Raw genomic sequence first — 21,319 nt, 5'->3', positions numbered from 1 at the left:
TCTAACTTTAGCCTTAAGCTACAGTTGAGCTAACTAATGTTAGCTAGTTTCTAACTTGCACCTTAAGTGGGGTCATTGAACAATATTAAAAAACATGTGCGTCCATCACCTCACTGCAGCATGTGCCTGCTCTGCTCTGGTTCTCTCTCACCCTGGAGAAAAAGTCGACTCCCCTGATTGTCAGTGTATGATTCACACTCTGTGTTCAGTTAATGAAGCTGCTACTCTGAAACAAAGCAGATTTTTAGAGATTACTATAGGTCAATATTTATGTCCCTCTCTGGCCTCACATGCCACTTTGTTTTCCAAAAATGGGATTTTCAGAGCGGATGAGATGAACTGCCCGGCGAAGGATTCCACAATTCCCGTAGCACAAGTCACCCCTGACCTCGGCCCGTTAAAAATAGCTTCAGCATGATGCATTAATACATAAAGCTTCAGCACACCCGCTTCCTGCACGGTCATCACCCGGCTGACTACATTCCACAGAAACACACACACACACACACACACACACACACACACACACACACACACACACACACACACACAGGAGGTTTTACAAATGTTTACATTGATAGAAAGATATATTTATATTGTAGTGGCTTCTCTGTCAGTGCCAGTCTCTGACCCGAGGTCCAGGTGACTGCACTGTACCTCCCCTGGCCTTACATGTGTGAGATGCAGGGCTGCAACTGACAGATACTTTCATTATTGATTAATCCATTAATTGTTTAGTCCGGAAAATTGTCAAAAAAAAGTGTGTGAAAACAGTTCAACAGCCTGTTTGATAAGATGAAGAAATGCAGCAAATCCTTTCATCTGAGAACCAACATGTTTGGTGTTTGACAAAGCGACGACATTTAATTACATTAATTAAATATTAATTAACACAGTGGCCCTCATTTATCAAACGAACGTACGGCAGAAAACCGTGCGTACGACCATTTCCACGCAAGCTTCGGCATTTATCAATTTGGACGTGAGCGGAAGCTACGATCAGATCTCACGTCAGGTCTGAGCTCGTGTCCGCAAATCTGAGTCTGGATTTGCGTTGCAGAAAATAAATATTAAACAAACCTCAGCATAAACAGTCACATATTAAGAACAGATCAAAACGGATTCTTAAAACGAATAAAACAAGATAAACCACTTTTTTGTACAATAAAACAATATGATGCTAAATAGCCTAACATGACATCTAATTATTGCACATTAAAATTTGAAATAATAATAAATACAAGCAGAAATGTGTGTTTGCAAATTAACTCATGGCAAAATTGTGTAATTGTTTTTTGTTTTTTTCCGATGGGTGTGACACAACTGGAACAACAATTAAACATCTGGTGAGATAATCATTGTTGCACTGTGGTTGGTCAGATGTTTACTCACTCCCTTATTTAAACAGATGCTTTGACAGTTATTAAATCATAACGATGGCAGATTTACTGGTTTTGGAGGAACAATACGCGCGTGTCAGACGTGAGCGCGTTTTCAGAGACCGCAGGGATCTCCAGATTGCTGGGTTTCCAAATTTGGTTGGAGCAATTGATTTCACTCGTGCGTCTGAAGGCACCATCCATGAATGATTACGCATTCATCAATCGCAAAAACTACCACTCTATAAATGTACAGGTGATTTGTGATGCCAAGCTATCACTTTTAAACGTGGTGGGCAGGTGACCGGGACACACACACACACACACACACACACACACACACACACACACACACACACACACACACACACACACACACACACACACACACACACACACACACACACACACACACACACACACACACACACACACGATTCTTTTATTTTTCAAACAGCTGTGTTGGCGCGCGGCTGCAGGAGGCGGCGCTGCAGAGCCAAACTCATCTCCGTCACCCTCTTCCACACAGCGGCTTTATGAGCTCCTGTGATCCCGCTCTTCAGACTGACAAAAAGCACATCCTTATTTTGCGCCACCTCGGATGTCAGGATGTCGATCTCCATCTCTGAAAAGTTTGGTTTTTTGCCAGTAACTCTTCTCTCCATGTTTGACCTTAGTGGGCGGGGCCTCCGAACCAGGAATATTTAAGGGCGTAACATGTTAATGACGATCGATTTCAGCCGCCGCATTTATCAAGAGCCGATCATTCGTACGCTGGGATTGGTCAGATACGAATGTTTCATGAATCACACGTGGATCCTATCGTACGAACAATTCTGCGCTCAGATCTGCGTCTGTTTTCACGCAAGATTGATAAATGAGGGCCAGTGTGAAAGGATGAACTGCAAGTGAAGCTAAAGGAAGTGAAAAAAGAAATATGTCACGGCTCTGTCGGTCAGTCTCTTCCTCACCTGCAGTGGGCGTGGCTACCTCTCCTGGCTGTCCTACACACCTGATGACAACCTGCTCACCTCCTACTGTTCAAGCGCTCCGGCTCGCCCTTCACTCCTCGTCAGATTGCTCAGCCTGCTTCAGTGGCAGCTACTCTCAGGCCTCCTGGTTTCTCTCTCGTGCTCCTGGCTGAATATATGATGCGTACACACACACGTGTACGACGTTTCCCGCACATAATCTGGTCTTTATAAACACACACTGTGTCACACATTCCTTTGACCATGTGAACACGCCGTTTTTCAAAGTTGCAGTGAAGTGAAAATAGAAAATAATCCACGTAATTTAAGATAAAATAAAACGAACTTCACGGAGCTCGCAGTCTATTATAGTCTTATTATCAGTTCTGCTGTTTACGCAGCAAAAACTATTTTACAATTCAATTCAAAAGAAACAATAATATCCTTATTATTTATTGTGAGTCATTGTGCAACTGTTTCATACTGTTTTAATTCTGAGTAATCTCAGTGTCGCAACCTCTGGAGCCTCGTTAAGACTCGTCCCAGTAAATGAAGCTCGGAGTGAAACAGTGACTGAACTAAAGTGAACTGATGATGTTTTTACCTCTTTGGTGAAATTCTTCTTCTTCCTCGTGTTTCTTCTCTGTGTCTGATAACTTGTGGTGGAGACAGTGTTTTTATACAAACTGATTGATTAAGGGAGAGTCTTCATCCAGATATAGATAAATGTGGGAGTGGGAACGAGGCTCGTGCACGTGCACCAAATTTCTCTGAGTGAGATTTACAAAGCAGAAGCGAGTGAACGCACAGCTTTATAATTCTGAAGGAAAGAATGCGTACACATACTTCTGGTTCTGTGCGTTCACATAGTTTTAGTCGTGAATCTCCAGAGTTTTGTGCATCTGGCCCTGGTTTTCTCCTGTGACCTCATTGATCCCTGAAGCCCGACGCCATCTCAATTCACCTCCTCCCCAAACAGCCAGCCGGCCTCCATCCTTGCCCTTCACCACCTTTCAGCTATTCTCCTAATAAATACCAGCTATCCAGCTGAGTCTGGGTCCAAACACTACCTAGACCGTCACATATTACAGTTTATTATTTCATAACTCCGGTCATCAGATGGACAGATGCTCAAAGACATGAGTGTGTCATTAATTAATTGGCAGCTTCAACATAAAAAGGAACTCTCTGTCTATTTACACACTTCTGCATCACATGCTGGTGTTTTACATAATTAATTAAGGCAGATTTCTCTAAACAATTAGAGTCTTTGAAGCGGTTTTTATTACCTGGTAGAGCATGACGGGCTCGATGCTGTAACCCAGCGTCTCGGCAAACTCTCTGGCAAGAACGGACTTTCCACAGCCCTAGATAATACAGAATGATTATGATTGAACCCAGAGATCACACTCTGTGTACATGCGCACTGTACCGTACATGTGTTGTGTGCTACCTTGGCTCCTATCAGACATATGTCCTTAACCATGTGTGACTGCATCATCTCAGACATCAGCTGGGAGTGGCTCGGCGTGCTGATGAAGTTGGGGCTGCTGCTGGGCGGACGAGGTTCCTTGGTTCCCGCCGGGACCTGCAGTTTGATGAGAGAAGAAGAAGAAGAAGAAGAAGAAGAAGAAGAAGAAGAAGATGCAGACACAATCAGGCGCTGGCTTCATCTTCATTTAAGAGCTGTGGAAAAACATTTCCTTTAATAAACCGTGATTCAGAATCATCAGCTTTGTTCTGGGAACTGTATGTTCCAACAACAGTGTTATCAAACAATCCATGAGACAAGCTCCTGATACAGTGTCTGCCAGTCTGTCTGTCTGTGTGTGTGTGTGTGTGTGTGTGTGTGTGTGTGTGTGTGTGTGTGTGTGTGTGTGTGTGTGTGTGTGTGTGTGTGTGTGTGTGTGTGCATGGTCATGGGACAACACACATCCATGTGAAATGTGTGAGTCACTGGTTTTCAGTTGATGATTGGATGAGTACGGTGGCCCAGAGAGCTCAACACTAAGGCTGTGTTGTGTTTTTGTCACGTCTTGTCAAACTGGTGAAGATCAACGACCATGATCTTAAATAGTTAATGCTCCGCCCATCTTGTGTGTCCAGCTGAGTCTCTCGTGGGAGAGTCTTCAATCATTGACAGTGATTTGTGTCATGTTCTATTTCACATGATTTTACATGTATTTTCCCATCACCTCACAGGCTTCAGTCCACATGGTCTGCACACACAGTTTTATACTGTGTACATGTACTGTACCTGAAAGGTGACGTCCTTGTCCGCGACACGTAGCGTGACATCAGCGCGGCCCTCCAGATCCCTCGTCACGGTCACGCTCGTGATGGTGGCGGGTGCCGTCTGGCGACGACCGTCCAGAAGCTCAAATCTCTATGAAACAGAGAAGAAGGTATTTAATCTGAGGCTCAGACTGTAACAACAAACATGCAGATAACATGACTCCACACGCAGACTGGTGGACTTACACTGAGAACACCCTCCACAGCGCTGCGCCCGTCCTTCCCCAGGAGACTGTTGTAGGGGTAGAGTCTCTGGACGAGCTGCTGGGAGGACAGCATGGGGAAGGAGTTCTGCAGAAACACACAAGAGATCAGATCCAAGGCCCAACAGATCCCTCTCCTCCTTCCTGTTCCTCAGAGAGGGACCGTGAAGAGGCTTTACGGTGTCGGGACTCTCACCAGCACGTGGAGGGCGGGGAGCAGGTTGTCCACAGGGAAGTCGGGGAGGCCCAGGTTGGAGGATTCCTGGGAGCACAGCGTGGTGGCCAGAGACAGCAGCTGGGACACCCTGACACAGGACACAGCACAACACTGCGCATCACACTTCAGTCATCTTCAGTCTTTTCATGCAGGTTAGTGCAGCTCAAAAGAAAAAGGACAAATCAAGTCAGAAAGCTGAGACTAAAACAGATTTAAAAAGCTGTAATAACATTAGCAAAGAAGAAGAATATTAATAAGAAAATAACAGATTAAAGAGAACTAGAACCACCTCAACATGTCACATCCCTGTTTATACAGTCATATCAAATATGAACCATTTGACCTTTGACCACCAGAATCTAACATGTTGTTCTTGAGTCCTAGTGGATGTTTTTTGAAGACTGAGGTATTGAGTCCACCAGAACGGGACAGACGAACCTACAACCAGAAAACAAGACGCCTCCGGACACAAGGGCAGAAAATACAATTTACAACATAATCCCAATAAAATAAAGTGACTAATGACTAAAAACTATATTCAATTACAAGAATGAAACGTAACGTTTTGAGTTTCCGTTTGAAAATTTCAGCACTTCCTGCTGCTCTCAGGTCCTGAATCAGCTGACTCTGAATCAAAGTCTTGCTGGCTTGAGGTCAGTCCAAGAGCTTCAGAACCAGTGATTACAATTCCAGATTTGTCCCGGTTGAGCTGTAAAAACTTCAGTGACATTCAGACGTTCATATCTAACGTATGTTTAAAAAGGGAATCAGTTGGTCCTGAACAGAGAGAAGACTCATTAGTGAAACGAGCCTTTTACAGAAAGGTTGAATTTACCTTTCTGCAGCAATGTTTGGTCCTGCTGTGTACAACAGCTCCAACTGGTCCTGAAAGGAAAACCACATGCAGATGAGAAGAGCTGCAGGGGAGGCGACTTGATAAGATCTTATTGATACCAATGTTTTATGGATTCTGCTTATTGATTTGATTCTTTATCGTTTCCTATGGATTTTGTGTTTGGAAAGAAGGAGGCCTGTCCAGGTTTCCAGTGTCAGCATCACGACTGAACTCTGAACGAGTTAGATAACTGCTCTGTAGTGTTCAATCCCCAACTAAAACGTCCCTTCACTGCTCTGCTGACGCTGGGGAACTCGCTGACCGGCGGCGTAGAGCGTCAAACACATATTTAACGGCGTGCTGCGTCCACATGTTTCAGCATGTTGCTGGTGTTTCCACCTTGTTCTTAGTGCCGCACATCGCAGCGTCAGCGTCGCTTTGTGTCAAATGAAAAGGGATGAAAAGAAAAAGGCTTCTTTCTAACTGTGATGTTTCTCTCTGTAACTGTCAGTTATCCACTAAATAAAGAAAGTAGTTCCAGTGAAGTTTGCTCAGTGTGTGTCATGTGGGTTATTCAGGGTGATGAAGTCAGACTGTTACACTGCCTCTGCCTCTCTCTTGCCAAGCCTTTCTCTCATTATTAAATCACGCTGGCGTTGGCGGGGAGCGGTTGGCGTTAGATGATCTGTGAGCTGCTGACCTTGAACGGCAGGTAGTAGACGTCTCTGGCCTGGAAGCGCGAGCGGAGCGGAGGGTCCAGCGGGTTGCCCTTGTACTTGGGAACAGGAAGGCCGAGAGCGATGACCCGGAAGTCCTCACTTACCCGCACAATCTTCCAGCTGTCCAGCTCCTCTTTGGTGTGCTCCTGCAATGCATCAAGGGAAAAAAAACACTCCTTTCTGAAGTATACTGATCTGTTTAACGTTTCACCGACTGTTAGCTACTCACTCATTTTTATTTATTTGTCATTAATTACCTGCTTATTACTATTATTTCTATTTCTTTTCTTTTATCTTTCTTTTATTTTTTTGTCTTTAGTCTGGAAAGCGTTTGGAAGTGGGGAGTTGCTTTTCTCCTCCCGTACATAAAGGTTTAAAAATCACCATTACAACTGTCTATGACGAAGCTGACTCCCTTCATTTTACAGGCCTTACATAACGTTTATATGAACTTATTATAGGGAGGTAGCTGCATGTAACAAGTGCAGACTCTGAATGTCACACAGTATTTATGGCAGGAGCGTTTTCCTCATCTAAACACAGGAGCAGCTCAGTAGGAGTGTGAATCAGTGCTGAGGTGTGAAGATTCAGACAGACACGGCTCCTTAAACCGAGCTAAAGACTGACTTTCTTCACTGTAAACCGTGATACGTTAGATAAGAGATACAGAGGAGGGAAGTCTGTCACCCTCAGCTGCCGTCCTCTTCTTCATGTGTCAGGAGGACGAGCGTGTTTGACCGGTGCGTGCCGCACTGACCTGCAGCAGCTTGTCGTAACGCTCGGCCGACATGAGGAAGCGTCCGTCCTCCAGCTGCATCTCCCTGTTCTCCAGCAGGTTGTTGAGGACGGGCAGGACGTTTCTCTCCGCCTTCTCCAGCCCCTCCAGGACCAGGACTCGACCTTGTGTGGCCGCCCTCACGGCACACTGCGGGGAACAAAGACGCTGGCATCAGGAAAGGTCTCATTTTTAAGGCTGAAGCCGCAATCGGTTCAACCTCAGGTCAAATCTGCGTCTCCATTGTGCAGCACGGCCTCTCACCCTGTGTACATGTTAACAAAGCTAAAAGCATTTCTACAGAGAGCAATCTGACTGTGCATCAGTTCTTCTTGCTGCCCGCTCTCTAATGACTATATGAGCTTGCCATAAAGTCTTTCCTGAGGATGTCCTCAGCTTATTGTGCTCAGAATGTCCTCCATCTACTCCGGCTTCAAAACAGTCTCAGCTGTTTTAGGAAGGCCTATTTTCTACCACTGAATGTGGGACCAAACTTGGTTTAGTTCGTACAGTGTGTGTGTGTGTGTGTGTGTGTGTGTGTGTGTGTGTGTGTGTGTGGACACACATTTCTGCAGAAATCAAAAAGCACATCTGACGTCAAGAGGCAGGAAACTTTAGCTGTCTGGGTGGACCGCAGAGCGAGTGGCCATGTAATTAGGTTAACATGTAAATACGTGGCAGGTTGTGTGGGAAGCAGAGCCATAAAACTATAGCGAGGACCAGATGCTCTATATTTAACTCCTGATCCATTTTCGGCACAAACGCTGTAATCAGATAATTGTTAGAAATGCGAGTGACGCAGGACGGCGAGGGAGACGGGGAAGCACAGACGGCCTCTGTGTTCTGACTGACACTGACGGAGCGGAGGAAACAACATCACATACTGAGAAGAGTCAAGCACAGAACACAGTGTATTTATATATATAAGGTCATTTTCTGTATAATCCTCTGCACTGCATGTCCTCACAATGCTCCTGCAGCCGGTTCACCTCCGTCACAAACACACAGACCTGAACTTGTGTGAAAACTGTGAGATATTTGATTGTCAAACTTCCAGATGTGCAAGTGATGGTGAGCAGCACTTATAAACTGATACACACAAATCATTACAGCTGTGCACTTTGAGGGAAGCTCTTTGAAACACAACTGAGGAACACAACTAGAATCACCTCCTCGTGGTCGTATCCCTCCGCCACTCAGACTAGTTTCAGGTTACATCTCTGTTTATCCTGTTTTTACCTGAGCCGACAGGTGTTCAGGAAGCTTGCTCCACAGGTGAGGAGCGGAGGAAATAAAAGCTGCTTCACCTCGCTTGGTTCTGATTCTTGGAATGAAACCTGTTCCAGACGAACCTCGAGGGGTCTGGATGCTTCACGTGGTACAAGCAGATCAGAGACCACTTAGTGATTTACAGATCAGCAGTAGGATTTTAAAACCCGACCTTTGACACACAGGAAGCCAGAGCAGGGATTTAAGGACTGCTGTGATGTGCTCCACCGTCTTGGTGTTAGTAAATGCATTGATACGTTTTCTGTTTCCTGTCTAAGGCAGAGTAAGTATCAGCTCATGCTCAGCTGTAGTGGAGGTGGAGAGCTCTTTATTACTGTAAAAGAGACTTATATGCAGCGTGGGTTTGAGGTAAGCTGCCTTACATAAGAGCCTGCTAATTGGAGAGAGGTGACTACTGGAGATGTCAGAAATACAACATGCAGGCAATTACATCCATGTGACTGCACCCTTCATACAAACTTGAAAGAGGGAGAGGAGGGGGGTGATGTCTGGACTGAAGGAGGAGAGAAGAAGGAGTGACTGATGGAGGGAGGGGAGGGGGAAGAGAGGGAGCACAGTGACCGACACGTTAAGTCTGAATATAGGGCTCCGAATCAGCACAGGGCCCTGAGGAGTACTTGGACGTTCTAGTTAACACATGCACACACACACACACACACACACACACACACACACACACACACACACACACACACACACACACACACACACACACACACACACACCTCCCACAATACCAAAATACTCTCCAAGTGTAAAAAGCTCTTTTACATGAACCCCCCACGTCTTCAGTCCCTCACATGAAATAAGTGTTGGATACTGTAATGTACTAATAACACCCACAGGCAAACACACACACACACACACACACACACACACACACACACACACATACACATACACACGCACACACACACACACACGCACACACACGCACACATTCCATGAGATTTGAGGAAGACCACAAATAAGCAGTCTCTTCACACCTATTACTGCTGTATCTATTCATGAGCTGTTTCCATGGAAACAATGGACACCTGTTTTTTCATGTTGATGGGGAGGTGGGGGGGGTGAGCCTCGGGGGCTGGGTGGGGGTGGGGCGGTTGTAGCAGGACACAGACGACGCTGTAAGCTGGTAGATACATGACAGTGTGGTCAGAGTTCGGACCACGGCTGTTTGTTTACAGCGTTCTTCTTCTTCTGTGTCCGTCCACGTGTGTCCTCGCAACAAGTGTCATTGATCAGCTGATGATGGGTGTGTGTTATCGCTGCTCACTGGTTCAGGAGCTATTTTCAGTGTGAACACGTTTCCTCGATAGTTAGTTCACATCAATAGATCAGCTCCCTGGAGTAAGGCAGGCTGGTCAAATGAATCACCTCCTCACGGTCGTATCCCTCCGCCATATACTGTGAAAGTATCAAAGCCTCAGTCCACAGAGAAATGCACACAGCCTGTATTCAGAAACTGAGCCTTAAAACCAGCCGTCAGGACTTCTGGAACTTTGTGATGTCACAACAAAGCAGTCACCAAGCTCCGCCCACCTGGACCCACCATCCAAACCTTGCAGGATTTGGTTTCTCTGAGTGTTTTTACCTGAAATCTGCTTTATTTTTATTGGATCACTCAGAAAACAGTCAGCCAATCAGAAGAGAGTCTCAGAGGAACTTCACTTCCTATAAAATAATAAAACCAGTCAGTAAGCTGAGGTTTCCACACTGTGTGCAGCACTTTTGATTCATCCACTGAGGAAATTTACACATTCATAGAAACCACCGTCCTCAGTTCCCACTAACCCACTGAGGAGAGTGGAGTGACGCTCTACAGTAACTGAACTCCCAGTTTCCAGCTTCAGTCTAATTATAAGAAGCTCAAACTAATTAGGCGTGAGTTTTTTTCTCTGTTCCAGAAGACCAGCTTTATGAGTGAAGTCCGCGGGATAAATGTGCTGAGAATAAAACAGGAAAAACTTCTCCCTGTTTCCATGGAGTTGATGTTTGAACTGTTATGCAACCGATTTATTTTTTAACACAGATGAAGCCGTGTGCTAATTAGCCGTGGATAATGACATGACTGAGTAAATGTTAATTATCACAGCTTATCCTCATTTGTCACTGCTGGCTCCTGGAAGCCCAGTGACAGGGTTTAATGGTCTTATGAGGATTTTGTTTTTAGTTTTTTCAACATATACATATAATTGTTTTTCTGCACCCATGAGACAGAAAGTTCTCCTCAGAGAAACCAGCCTTGATAATGACGAACTGCTGGTCTCCATGGTTACCTGACATACAAAGTCAGCAGAGTGTGGGGGTGTACGTTTGCCTAAAGCTTGATCGATCAGAAAGTGGCATGGGAGGGAACAGAGTGAAGGGGGGGGGGGGGGTTAATGGTATTTAATTTAAAATAGAAGAAATAAATAGAGTCTACTCTCCAGGAGTGCTGGAGGTGTCATGATGAAGATGGTACTCTAGTACACATGCTCTGGTCCGCCATACACATCATCATAGAAACTAGAATCACCTCCTCGTGGGCGTATCCCTCCTCCACTCAGACTAGTTCCAGGTCTAACCATAGTCAGAGAAAATATTAAACTTTTGTGTGAAATTTTCTCATAAATTGCTGTGACCAACAAAATCTAATCAATTTGTCCCTGAGTCCAGCTGAACTTTTGAAATGAAACATCTGAAGAAGTTCCTTCAAAGTGTTACTCAGATTTCAGGACGTACAACTAGAAAACAGTATTTCTGCAGCTCTGACGCCGGCGTGAGGAATAAAAATGAGCAGCCTACATATCCCCTTCTCCCCCACTCTGTTTATTCTGGGTGACCTGAATCCAGGTCCTGCTGACTGGGTCCAGACCGTCCTCATGTTAGGACAGAGGCTCTGCACCAGCGTCGTCTCTGTGGCTGTTTGATAAGGTGGAGGAGAATCACTTGAAACGGGGCCGTACCATTCCTATATATCAGGAGTTTAAAGGCGTTTCCAGCTCAGTTAACGGATACATGAAGTTCATTTGGTTGGAATTATAATAATAATATAATAGATCAACGGAGGACGTGATATCCACTCTGCACTATCACTATTACAGCTCTGCCTTCAACACAATCACCTCATCGGAGCCGTCAGTGAAGCTCCGGTCCCAGTCAGAGAAACTGGAGCCTGGACCGTCTGACCAGCAGACCACAGTCGAGCCTCTTCACCTCACTCCTTGAGCATGGGCCGGGCAGAGTCCCCCTTCCACCTCTACCACCTCTTCACCCCTGTGTAAAACTATAAGCTCTTGGGGGATTTACCTGGTCTATGTAGAAGGCCGTCCCTGAGCGGATCTCTCTCCTCTGCTTGAGGTCCGTCTCTGTGGTGTCTCTGGACAGAGCCACGTACTCCACCTCCCGTTTGGTCAACTCCTGCTCAACGACAAGGAAAGACTCGGCTTCACACAGCGTTTCAGGACCAGCTCTCAAAAGTTAAGGGCCAACGTTGTTTCAATATAAAACCAGAGCATTGTACAATCACATTACATGAACTAAATAAACGATGATGATGTAATTCAGGTATCCAGCTGTGAGGGCTGTTAATTCATATGTTCATACACTGACTGCAGAGTTTTCATCATGTAGCTGCTCAGCTAACTTTGTTACATTCACTCATCTCATGCACATTTATGAAAAATGATCATTAAGATCATTTGCCAGAAAAACTTTATGAGTCTAATTAATATTAACACATGGTAAAACTAGAAGAGTCTGTACATGTTCTACACATCTAGAGGAAACATCCATCCAGATAAACTATTGAAATCATATTCAAGGCGGGGTCTGTAATAGTTTTAATATAGTTTTCCAAATACTTCACAGTTCTGCCGTGTGTGTGTGTGTGTGTGTGTGTGTGTGTGTGTGTGTGTGTGTGTGTGTGTGTGTGTGTGTGTGTGTGTGTGTGTGTGTGTGTGTGTGTGTGTGTGTGTACTCACAAGGTACTGCATTGCTATGGATCGTCTCAGGGGTCCTGGAGGACCAATGAGAAACACGTCCTGGCCCAAAAGGTCTTTCTGCATGATCCACCGTAGGTGCTGAGCCACTGTCTGCGGCAGCGAGTCTGAAACTAGAAAGAAATAAAGCTGTAGTAACTTCTGCCTCCGCCTTCCTCTCATTCCACACGTCTCTCAGACAGAAAACTACATACTGTGTTTGACAGGAACGAGTTCTGGGTTCCGGGGTGTTTTGAGTTTGTAGGTGATCTCTCCGATCTTCACTGTGTCACCTGCAAAAAGATGGATGAACAAATACATGAGGGTCTGACAGACTGTGCCAGTCAAAGTCAGGACAGTACATTATCAGATTCTACTGATAACTAACACAGGTGACTAATTGACTGCTTGCTGATGAATAGCTCTGGTTTGTGCCTCTCATGTGACAATCATCTTTAGATTTAGCTTTAACTGCTGTTCTGAAGAAGCTTCTGAATCCCTCTATTGTACTTAGCTGCTTCAGTTTCAGGGTCCTGGTAATAAACACGCTGACTCGCCGTCTCACCATCACTAGTTTTATTAGTTTAAACTTTGCTTTTCCTAGTGTGATGAGTCAAAATGTTGCTGTTAGAAAGGCCAACAACCTTTGTTTACTAAGATGCAACAGTTTCTTAACCCAACAAACATGGCAGCCAAACATATACTTGCTCTTTTTGTACAACACAATTTACAATCATTGTAGTTGTATATAACAATATGTAATAATATTAAGTTGTATGAATAAACTTTGTATACTTTCAGTTCTACACTGAGAAAATGATCTTTTAACAAAGTGAAAACGTCTTCAAATCAACAGGAAGTGTTGATAAAAAACAACCTACAAAGTTTATTCCTTCTTTCTTTCATTTACAGTTGTAAATATTAATGATGAGTTTATAACATTTCCCATAAGAGCAGTGGTCAAACAGCCTGATTGCTTTATGATTTATTAACCTTATCAGAAAATAGCACAGACAAACTATATGTTGTTTGAATCAAAGGTAGCTACCTGTACATTAAGTCTTTAGTGGCAGTAAAGTGGCTTGACATGGTTGAATGACTGGTTTTAACCTTTCACCCATTAGCTAAAAAACGTGCTGTTCACATTCTCAGTCCAAAGTGACGTCACATGTTAAATCACACACGTGTCACCTCATTGTGTTCAGCTAGAAATCATCATTTAATCACCTTTCAACCAGTTTCACTGCTGTCCACAAATGAGAGCTAACTATTTATCAAGCTAGCTGTGTTACCACAAGCAGAAAAGTTCTGTTTCCGGTTGAAAATTAGCTTTAAACTTCGCTCTCTTTCTCTGTTATAGCTGGATTGAACCGACTGTAACAGGTGGGTTACCTGAGGCCGTGTTGAGAAGTTTGACCTCACGGGTTCTCCACATCCAGCCGTCTCTCCCCAGGACACAGCCCAAGATGTTCCGCATCCTCCTCGCAGCGACTCCCGCCGCGGTGCCGCGACATAAAACCTGACTGTGCATTTTATTTAAATTATTCTATTATTCTAAAACATAATATTATATAAAGTCCAGGAGCTTCTTACACATCTATGTCCTGCCCGGCCTCACTCCCATTTCATAACAACTGTCAGCTCATGCTGTCGGAGAGGGAAGATAATAAAAGAGGGACAACACTCTGGTCCGGAACTAAAGTCTTCCGTAGTGGTTTGTATATAAACGTCCCTTTGGTTCCGACTTAGTTTTTACATTAATAACATCGTTTTGTGACTGTAAATATAAAGCGTTGCTTTGCTAAAGTGAATAAAATAGTAAAATAAAGGTTTTGAATGATATTTGATTTTTTATATGTTTGAATTTTAAGCTGTAACCTTTCTGTGTAAGTGGCTTCAAGACTCAGTCAGTTTAGAAATAATATTGAGACACTATTTAGGTAAAGGACATCATTTTTATGTAACACTTAAAAATGTTACATAACATGCAAGTGTATGTTTGAGTTAGAATAAAATCAACCTAACAAACTCGTAGGTTATATCATGCACCAGAGTAGATGTCTATATTATGATTCATGTTTATATTTTGTATGAATTCAATGGTTCTGTTTTATTATCGTCTCCTTAGGACCTCACCCTTCTCTTAATTCATCCATTATACTGTAAATATAATTATGACTCTGATCCAAAACACACATTTCATTATTATTATTATCATCATTATTATTATTATTATTATTATTATTATTATTATTATTATTATTATTATTATTATTATTATTATTATTGTTATTATTTCCTGTTCCGGTAGAATAGAATAGAATAGAATAGAATAGAATTTATTTTCAGTGTTGGTCTTGAACACATTTAATAAGAATAAATGTTGCTTTAAAAGAACACAATTGCAGTCAAACAGCCTAAAAACAAACAACAAAGATATAATTATCATAATAAATAAATGAATAAATTAATTAATTAATAAATGTGTGTTGGTCAAAGAAAGTGTTTAGTGCCTGAATAAAGTCATTAAAAACTCTATCATCTCATTAAGTGGATAAGTCGATGACGTCATTTGAACTCCACTCGCATTCCCAGTAGACCCACTCACGTGCACGCGCGCACACATATAGCTTCCCTCCTCGGGACAAACCGTTGAGGATCCGCTCTCTCTCTCTTTCTCTCTCTCTCTCTCTCTCGCACGCGCGCGCGCGCGTTTGAGCGGGTTTGACACTTGTCACGTGGAGCGCTGACGGGCTCGGGCCTGGAAGGAGCCGAGCGGAGGGACACGGAGCGGGGGGGGGGGCGGTGTGGCGGAGGAGGTGTGGTGGTTGTAGTAGTAGTGGAGGGAGGACGAGGCGAATTAAATCCCGTCTTCTCAGCGCGGTGTGAGGGCAGCGAGGCCGGCCGTGAATTCCTCCACCTCTCCCTCATTTCGGTTCTTTTCTCCCCGGAGCGGACACACTCAGGTCCGGGACTATGGAGGACGTCTACCGCTACACCCGCAGCCCTGCCTGGGAGGAACTGGTTAGTAACTGCTCAACACGGGAGACTTTCTTTTTAATCCGCCTCTCATTTCACTTCGAGTCTGTTCAGTTTGCTCCAAGACAGAAACACTTAGAGCTTTTATTATTAATATACAGTGTCCGTGTGTCTGAGGAGTTTGAACTGAAGCTCTGTTAGTTTGGAGGGATTTCCTTTATTCGGACGTGATTTGTATCGTGGGCTAAAACCGTTAAATTGTCACTTTATACCGTGTTAATGTCTTTATAAGAGCTGGTTGTACTGAGAACAACACAAATACTGACGGTGTTACATAAAGAAATGCGATTTCCTCGGATTTAATGACCAACACGCTGTTTATTCTCAGATGAAAAGAGTGACTTCTTCTTATTTTTCTTCTTTTCTTTCCTGTCAATTTCCTTAAAAAAATCCAGGTTCTATTTCTTCCTTCTCGCAGAATGGAAATTTACTTTAATTATTTAAAAAATCTAGTCTCACATTTACATCTAGACTAAGATTTACTAATTAAAACTAATTAGGATCTTGTAAAAAAAAAAAAAAAGTAATTGTAATATTTTGTTTAAACAAATCCAACACAGTACAGTTTATTCCTTTATACACATATTTATTTAACAGAGTGAAAGAATACTATAATGAGATTAATGAACATTATTGTTGGTTGTAGAATCATTAGCCAAATATGAGCTGATTTTATTGATTCACTGTGACATTAGTTTTAATGTTAACCACCTGCTCCATAGTTTTTAGCACCACTGCAGGTTATTTAAATGAAATGAAGGAGTTTGTGGTGATATTAGCTGCAGTGTTGGTGTGAAGCAGCCGCTAGGGTCTGCCATGCCACGGACATGTCCGCCGGCTGACGGAGTGGATGAGGCGGTCTCTAGCCCGGACTGGCTGTGTAGGCTGGAGCCATAACCGTCAGCCAAGCAGGGGCCGGGGAGAGGAGGTGGGGGGTGGGTTTATACCGCTGTACCGCGACATGTTACATCCCCTATGCGTTTACCAGCCCACACACACTCCAGCAAACACAGCCGCGCTCATCACGGAGACACCGAGACATGACGGCGAGGAGAGACGCGTCTCAGCCGCTCGGCAGCTCTCGCCTCCCGGAGAGGAAGGGAGCGGCGGACCGGGCGAAGGCTAACCCCGACTGGTTTTATCCTTCCCCTCGACAGGAGCCGGAGAAAGGGCCGGCGTCCGCGGCGGGGATCCATGCCCATGTGGTGGGCGCTGTCGCCGGCTCCGGTGCTGCAGACGAGTCCTCCGACTCCGAGGCAGAGCAGGAAGGCCCCCAGAAACTGATCCGGAAAGTGTCCACCTCCGGGCAGATCAGGAGCAAGGTAAGACACCCCCCCCCCCCCCGACTCTTTGTCTGTCTTTTACTTACATGGATGTCTGGATTTGGATTTCACACTGGTGCCTGGGTGGTTTGTTGATAGGAGAGGGGGGGTGGAGGTACATGAACATAAGGCTGGGGTGTCCCTGAGCAAGGCACTGATTGACTGTAGCAGCAGCAGAGCGCTGTGTTTACCTGCTGCTGGGTTCCTATAGATCCTGATGATGTCCAGTGACAGTGATAACGGTCTTTACCTCTTCACCTCTCACACAGTAAGACCCAGGACTCCTACACACTGACTCCATCTTTATTTGCATTCAGAAACAGACATTTTCTGCAACAGAAAACTTGCTAAAACCTGTTGCTTTGATAAGTTTAAGTGTTTATCTTCAAAGTAGTGCAACCTAATCGCAACTCAATTAGAGCTGCAATGATTAGTCGATTAATCGCTTAGTTTATGAACAGAAAAGTAATGTGCAGTTATTGTGATCATCAGTTAATAGTTTTTTATTCAGGCAGAAACTCTTCAGTGTCTATGATGTGAAGATTATTTGTAAAACATGCAAATTGAAGCATCTGAGCTCTGAACTATAGTGAATGGTAGCTTATACTATTGCTGTTGTTTATAACTTATAAACTAAATTACTGATTTATCTATTAATCAAGAGAATAATTTGCAGATTAACCAATGATGAATTACTCTAAATTCATTAGATCTATTTTATTTATTTTTACAGATTTTGAATTCATCATTTACACATTATTTATTGCAAATATATATATTTTCTTTAAATTAAATTCTAACGCTCCATCACAATAAATCTATAAATCTATTTTGATTTTAAATAAAAACACACAGTCTTTATGTAACTCAACTGTATGACACGATGTAAAGTATATACAGTGTATGTGAGGAAGATTTAAATCAGTTTGAATAAATAATAAATCATGTTTTACATAAATAAAAATGGAGGGTCAAGGACGGGCTGTGTTTGAGGTGCGGGGCGAAGTAAGAGGACGCTGCGTTAATTCTTCCCTCTGACACCTAAGCTCTCTTGGACCACTTATCTTTTACACGGTAAACGAGTGCCATCCTGCCACACCAATGGATCCACTTAATTATTGACTGCTCCACTCCACCCCACCTGCATTATTCAGCATGGGGGGGGGGGGTATTTAAAGACTGGGGGCAGAGGGGCGGCTGGTCGTACCTTTCTGATGCTAATTCCTGTCAACCAGTGAAGAGCAGTGCTGCCCAGAGGACAGACCCTGCAGGGCTGCAACAATACATTTTCATTTTTTATGTTTTTAATAAATTCATTAATAGTTTTGTAAAAAAATGTAAAAACAATAATGATAAATGTGCATCAGAAGAAAAACAAGCAAACCGTCACGTGTGAGAGGCTGAAACCAGCAGATGTTTGGTCCTTCATCTCCATGAATAATAAATGATGTATAATGAAAGTTCCAGGTTTACAGCTCCATGATGTGGAGCCAGGTTAAAGGCTGATGTCGTATAAGAGGATGAGTGTAAACACAGACGCAGCTGATGTTGGTTGAAATTTCCTGCAGGACCTTTTTTATTGTAAGTTGATTTTTCCACACTGACTCTGGACTCACCTGTGGCCTCTGGAGTCGGAGCGGGAGATTTAAAAGTCAGGTTGCCGCGAGTCATGACGATGACCAGTCTGACTGCAGACACGTAGGTAAACTGAAGGGATGCTGCCTTCGTCGGCTGGCAGAGAGATCTAATCTGCTCTGTCCAACTCTGCACGATGCTCTGAAACGACTTCATGCTGCTATCACCACGGCATGAAGCACTCGGACTGTAATTGTATCGGTGTGTTTAGCGTGTTGACACTGTGCGAACAAAGGTCTCAGGGTTGTTGTTGTGTGGGTCAGTGGGTTTTTCTCTCCGAGTGTGTGTGTGTGCATGCTGGGAGTTACTAATGGATCATGCAGGCACTGACTCACTGAGTGTTGTTCCACTGGGTTGTTTGCTCAGCTCTGGACTGTGTGTGTGTGTGTGTGTGTGTGTGTGTGTGTGTGTGTGTGTGTGTGTATGTATACTTGCCCATCACATTGTCTATGTCCATCCCTCTCCGTCCACTATCTCTCTGGTTCTTCGGTTGCTACAGGCAACCACATCTTTGGCCCCTTATTGACCGAGGCCGTGGCGATGCTGCGTGTGAGACAGCTGCTTCGGTTGAAGGGGGGCACATATGCCACACAGTTCGTCTCGGCTGTGTACTTCTCAGACACGAGCGCTCTCTGTCTCCACTTGGAGAAAATCTAGAGGAACACGTCAGTGGATCAAAGCAGACGAGGAGAGAGGAGGAAATGCCAGCGAGTTTACAGAAATGTCCGAATGAACCACTCATTTATCACAGAGGAGGAGAGATGACATGTTGCTCATCATGAAACTGGGAAACAGAATTAAACAAGCTGTTTTATGAATTTGTAGCTTGTGTAACAAAACCTGATAAAACTCTTTAACGATCTTATTTACAGAAAGATTTAGACAGAAGTGAAGTGGAGCTCTGACTCTTCCTCTCACGGCTACAGAAGACAGTGCGACTAACATCAGCTAACTTTTCTCTTTGTCTGCCTGACGTCCACTATTGTTGACGTCCAATTATAAACCCATCATGGCAAATCAACATATTGACGGCTGTGAGTAGTTGTTGTTTTTATTGAATGAGCGGCTGAAGCAGAGATGAGACCCTGAGGTCTCTCCTGTCAGCCTGAGAGTAATGGAGGGAACCTGAAACGCCATCATACAGTATGCGCATCAAGTGGTGAATACAGCAACTCGTACTGTTGCAATCAATCAATCAATCAAATTCATTAGTACAGCATTTTCATACAGGTTTGTGCAGCTCAAAGAGCTTCACAGACTGATGAGATAAAAAGAAAAGGACAAATCAAGTCAGAAAGCTGACGATGAGATACAGATTTAAAAAATAAAAGTATTAATGATAGAATAAGATACAATAATAAAAGAATAGATAAAATAAAGTGATTGAAATGTATGAAATATTTAATGAAAAGCCAGGCTGAAGTGGTATGTTTCGAGTTTACAGTAAAAATGTGTATTTCATCCATTAAACTACTAATAACAAAGAGCACAAAGATATCTCTCAGAATCAGGACGAGGAAACATGTTGCTACAGTCTTTTTCTCGCCTGTTATCTCCACTCTCAGCCCCCTCGTTGTCTTTTCAGGGTGTGCTGTTGCAGCTTATAAACTTGTGACTAATACTGTAGCTGTGTGATTGAAAGCAGAGCTAATGGCATGTTGGATCCTGCTGCTGCTGCTGCTGCTGCACGGACGACGACACTGGGACAGCACTGCGAGTCTGACACCGGACGATCCAGATCAGATAGGTGTGGAGTTAGTCAGAGCTGAGGATGAGACGCTGTAGAGAATACTCATCTTCGCTTCATGTCTCCCACGAAGAGGCGACGCACTGTGACTTACATTTATGGGAAGTAAGGCTGACTCCTCTGGATAAATACTCTTGGAATCAGGTGTGGATTGAGTTTTTTGGTGGTTATGCACTTGCTGATTTAATTTACCTTTCTCTTTTTATTGTATTTCCATATGGGAGACGCTCAGAGAAGGAGAAACGAGCCTTCCTCAAAGTGTTGTGGGTTTTGCCCACTCAGATGTCTTGTACTTCCTGTTGAGAAAGCGTGGGCAAACACTCCTCTGGAGGATTGTAACTGAGACTGTACTTAAACAGGAAATTTGCCACTTGCTTTTTGCATTTGAAAAGTTGTTTTTCATGTTGGGGGACGTGATGATGAGAGGCTGTAAAAGAACACGAGTCTGTGAATAAGAGAAAGTCGACTTGTAGAAGTCGCAGCGGTCGGTTTCTCTCTGGCAGGAATCGTAGCTGCAGCGTAGAAACAATGTAAAGTCGAGTCCTCGCCTGTCCAGAGCTGTAGCTGAAGCTAATTGAGGTAATTGTGTGTAAATTGCCGGCCTCAACAACATCACTTAACATGGCCCTGCACCCACTTGACACATGTATAACTACCCATATGTGGTCCGGTTGCACAATGGAGATCACAGACAGAGGAATTACCCCTTCCCAACTGCTGGATTGTAATTTTCCCATCACCGTGGGGAAATTTTAGCATGTGGTGGGAGTCTGAGGAGGAAGGGTGCAGAGTTACAATTACACCCAACAGAGAGGACAATATGCCAGCAGGAGAGTGGTGGAGGTGGAGATTCAGCACTGGTCTCTAAAAGGACTGGATTGTTCTGGCTCCACAGACGCTCCAGTCTTACTCAGGAATGACGAAGGAGTT

At 43.9% G+C, this 21,319-nt stretch overlaps 2 protein-coding genes across 10 annotated transcripts in view; one reads left to right on the top strand and one right to left on the bottom strand.

The window, feature by feature from the left end:
* vwa8 (von Willebrand factor A domain containing 8) overlaps positions 1–14,319 on the bottom strand; it is a 64,674-nt gene extending 50,355 nt beyond the window's left edge. For both annotated transcript variants that reach the window (XM_056389318.1, XM_056389319.1), the window contains exons 1-12: positions 14,039–14,319; positions 12,862–12,939; positions 12,650–12,780; positions 11,976–12,086; positions 7,377–7,544; positions 6,601–6,765; positions 5,901–5,950; positions 5,045–5,153; positions 4,832–4,936; positions 4,608–4,736; positions 3,804–3,938; positions 3,640–3,717 (exon numbers count right to left, since the gene is read on the bottom strand). In XM_056389318.1, coding sequence (XP_056245293.1) covers positions 3,640–3,717; positions 3,804–3,938; positions 4,608–4,736; positions 4,832–4,936; positions 5,045–5,153; positions 5,901–5,950; positions 6,601–6,765; positions 7,377–7,544; positions 11,976–12,086; positions 12,650–12,780; positions 12,862–12,939; positions 14,039–14,177 — 1,398 coding nt within the window. In that variant the 5' untranslated portion in view covers positions 14,178–14,319. The remainder of the gene's footprint in view (positions 1–3,639; positions 3,718–3,803; positions 3,939–4,607; positions 4,737–4,831; positions 4,937–5,044; positions 5,154–5,900; positions 5,951–6,600; positions 6,766–7,376; positions 7,545–11,975; positions 12,087–12,649; positions 12,781–12,861; positions 12,940–14,038) is intronic.
* A 1,143-nt stretch (positions 14,320–15,462) lies between these two features.
* Positions 15,463–21,319, top strand: part of dgkh (diacylglycerol kinase, eta) — a 59,827-nt gene continuing 53,970 nt past the window's right edge. For 4 of the 8 annotated variants that reach the window (XM_056389246.1, XM_056389239.1, XM_056389242.1 and 1 more), the window contains exons 1-2: positions 15,464–15,670; positions 16,843–17,007. In XM_056389246.1, coding sequence (XP_056245221.1) covers positions 15,623–15,670; positions 16,843–17,007 — 213 coding nt within the window. In that variant the 5' untranslated portion in view covers positions 15,464–15,622. Of the gene's footprint in view, positions 15,671–16,312; positions 17,008–21,319 lie in introns of those variants that run through there. The other 4 variants (XM_056389240.1, XM_056389237.1, XM_056389238.1 and 1 more) reach the window with 3 other exon arrangements.

The sequence above is a fragment of the Seriola aureovittata genome, chromosome 11, assembly GCF_021018895.1.
Source record: "Seriola aureovittata isolate HTS-2021-v1 ecotype China chromosome 11, ASM2101889v1, whole genome shotgun sequence".
Classification (NCBI taxonomy): Eukaryota; Metazoa; Chordata; class Actinopteri; order Carangiformes; family Carangidae; genus Seriola; species Seriola aureovittata.
This window is presented reverse-complemented; position numbering and strand designations above follow the sequence as displayed.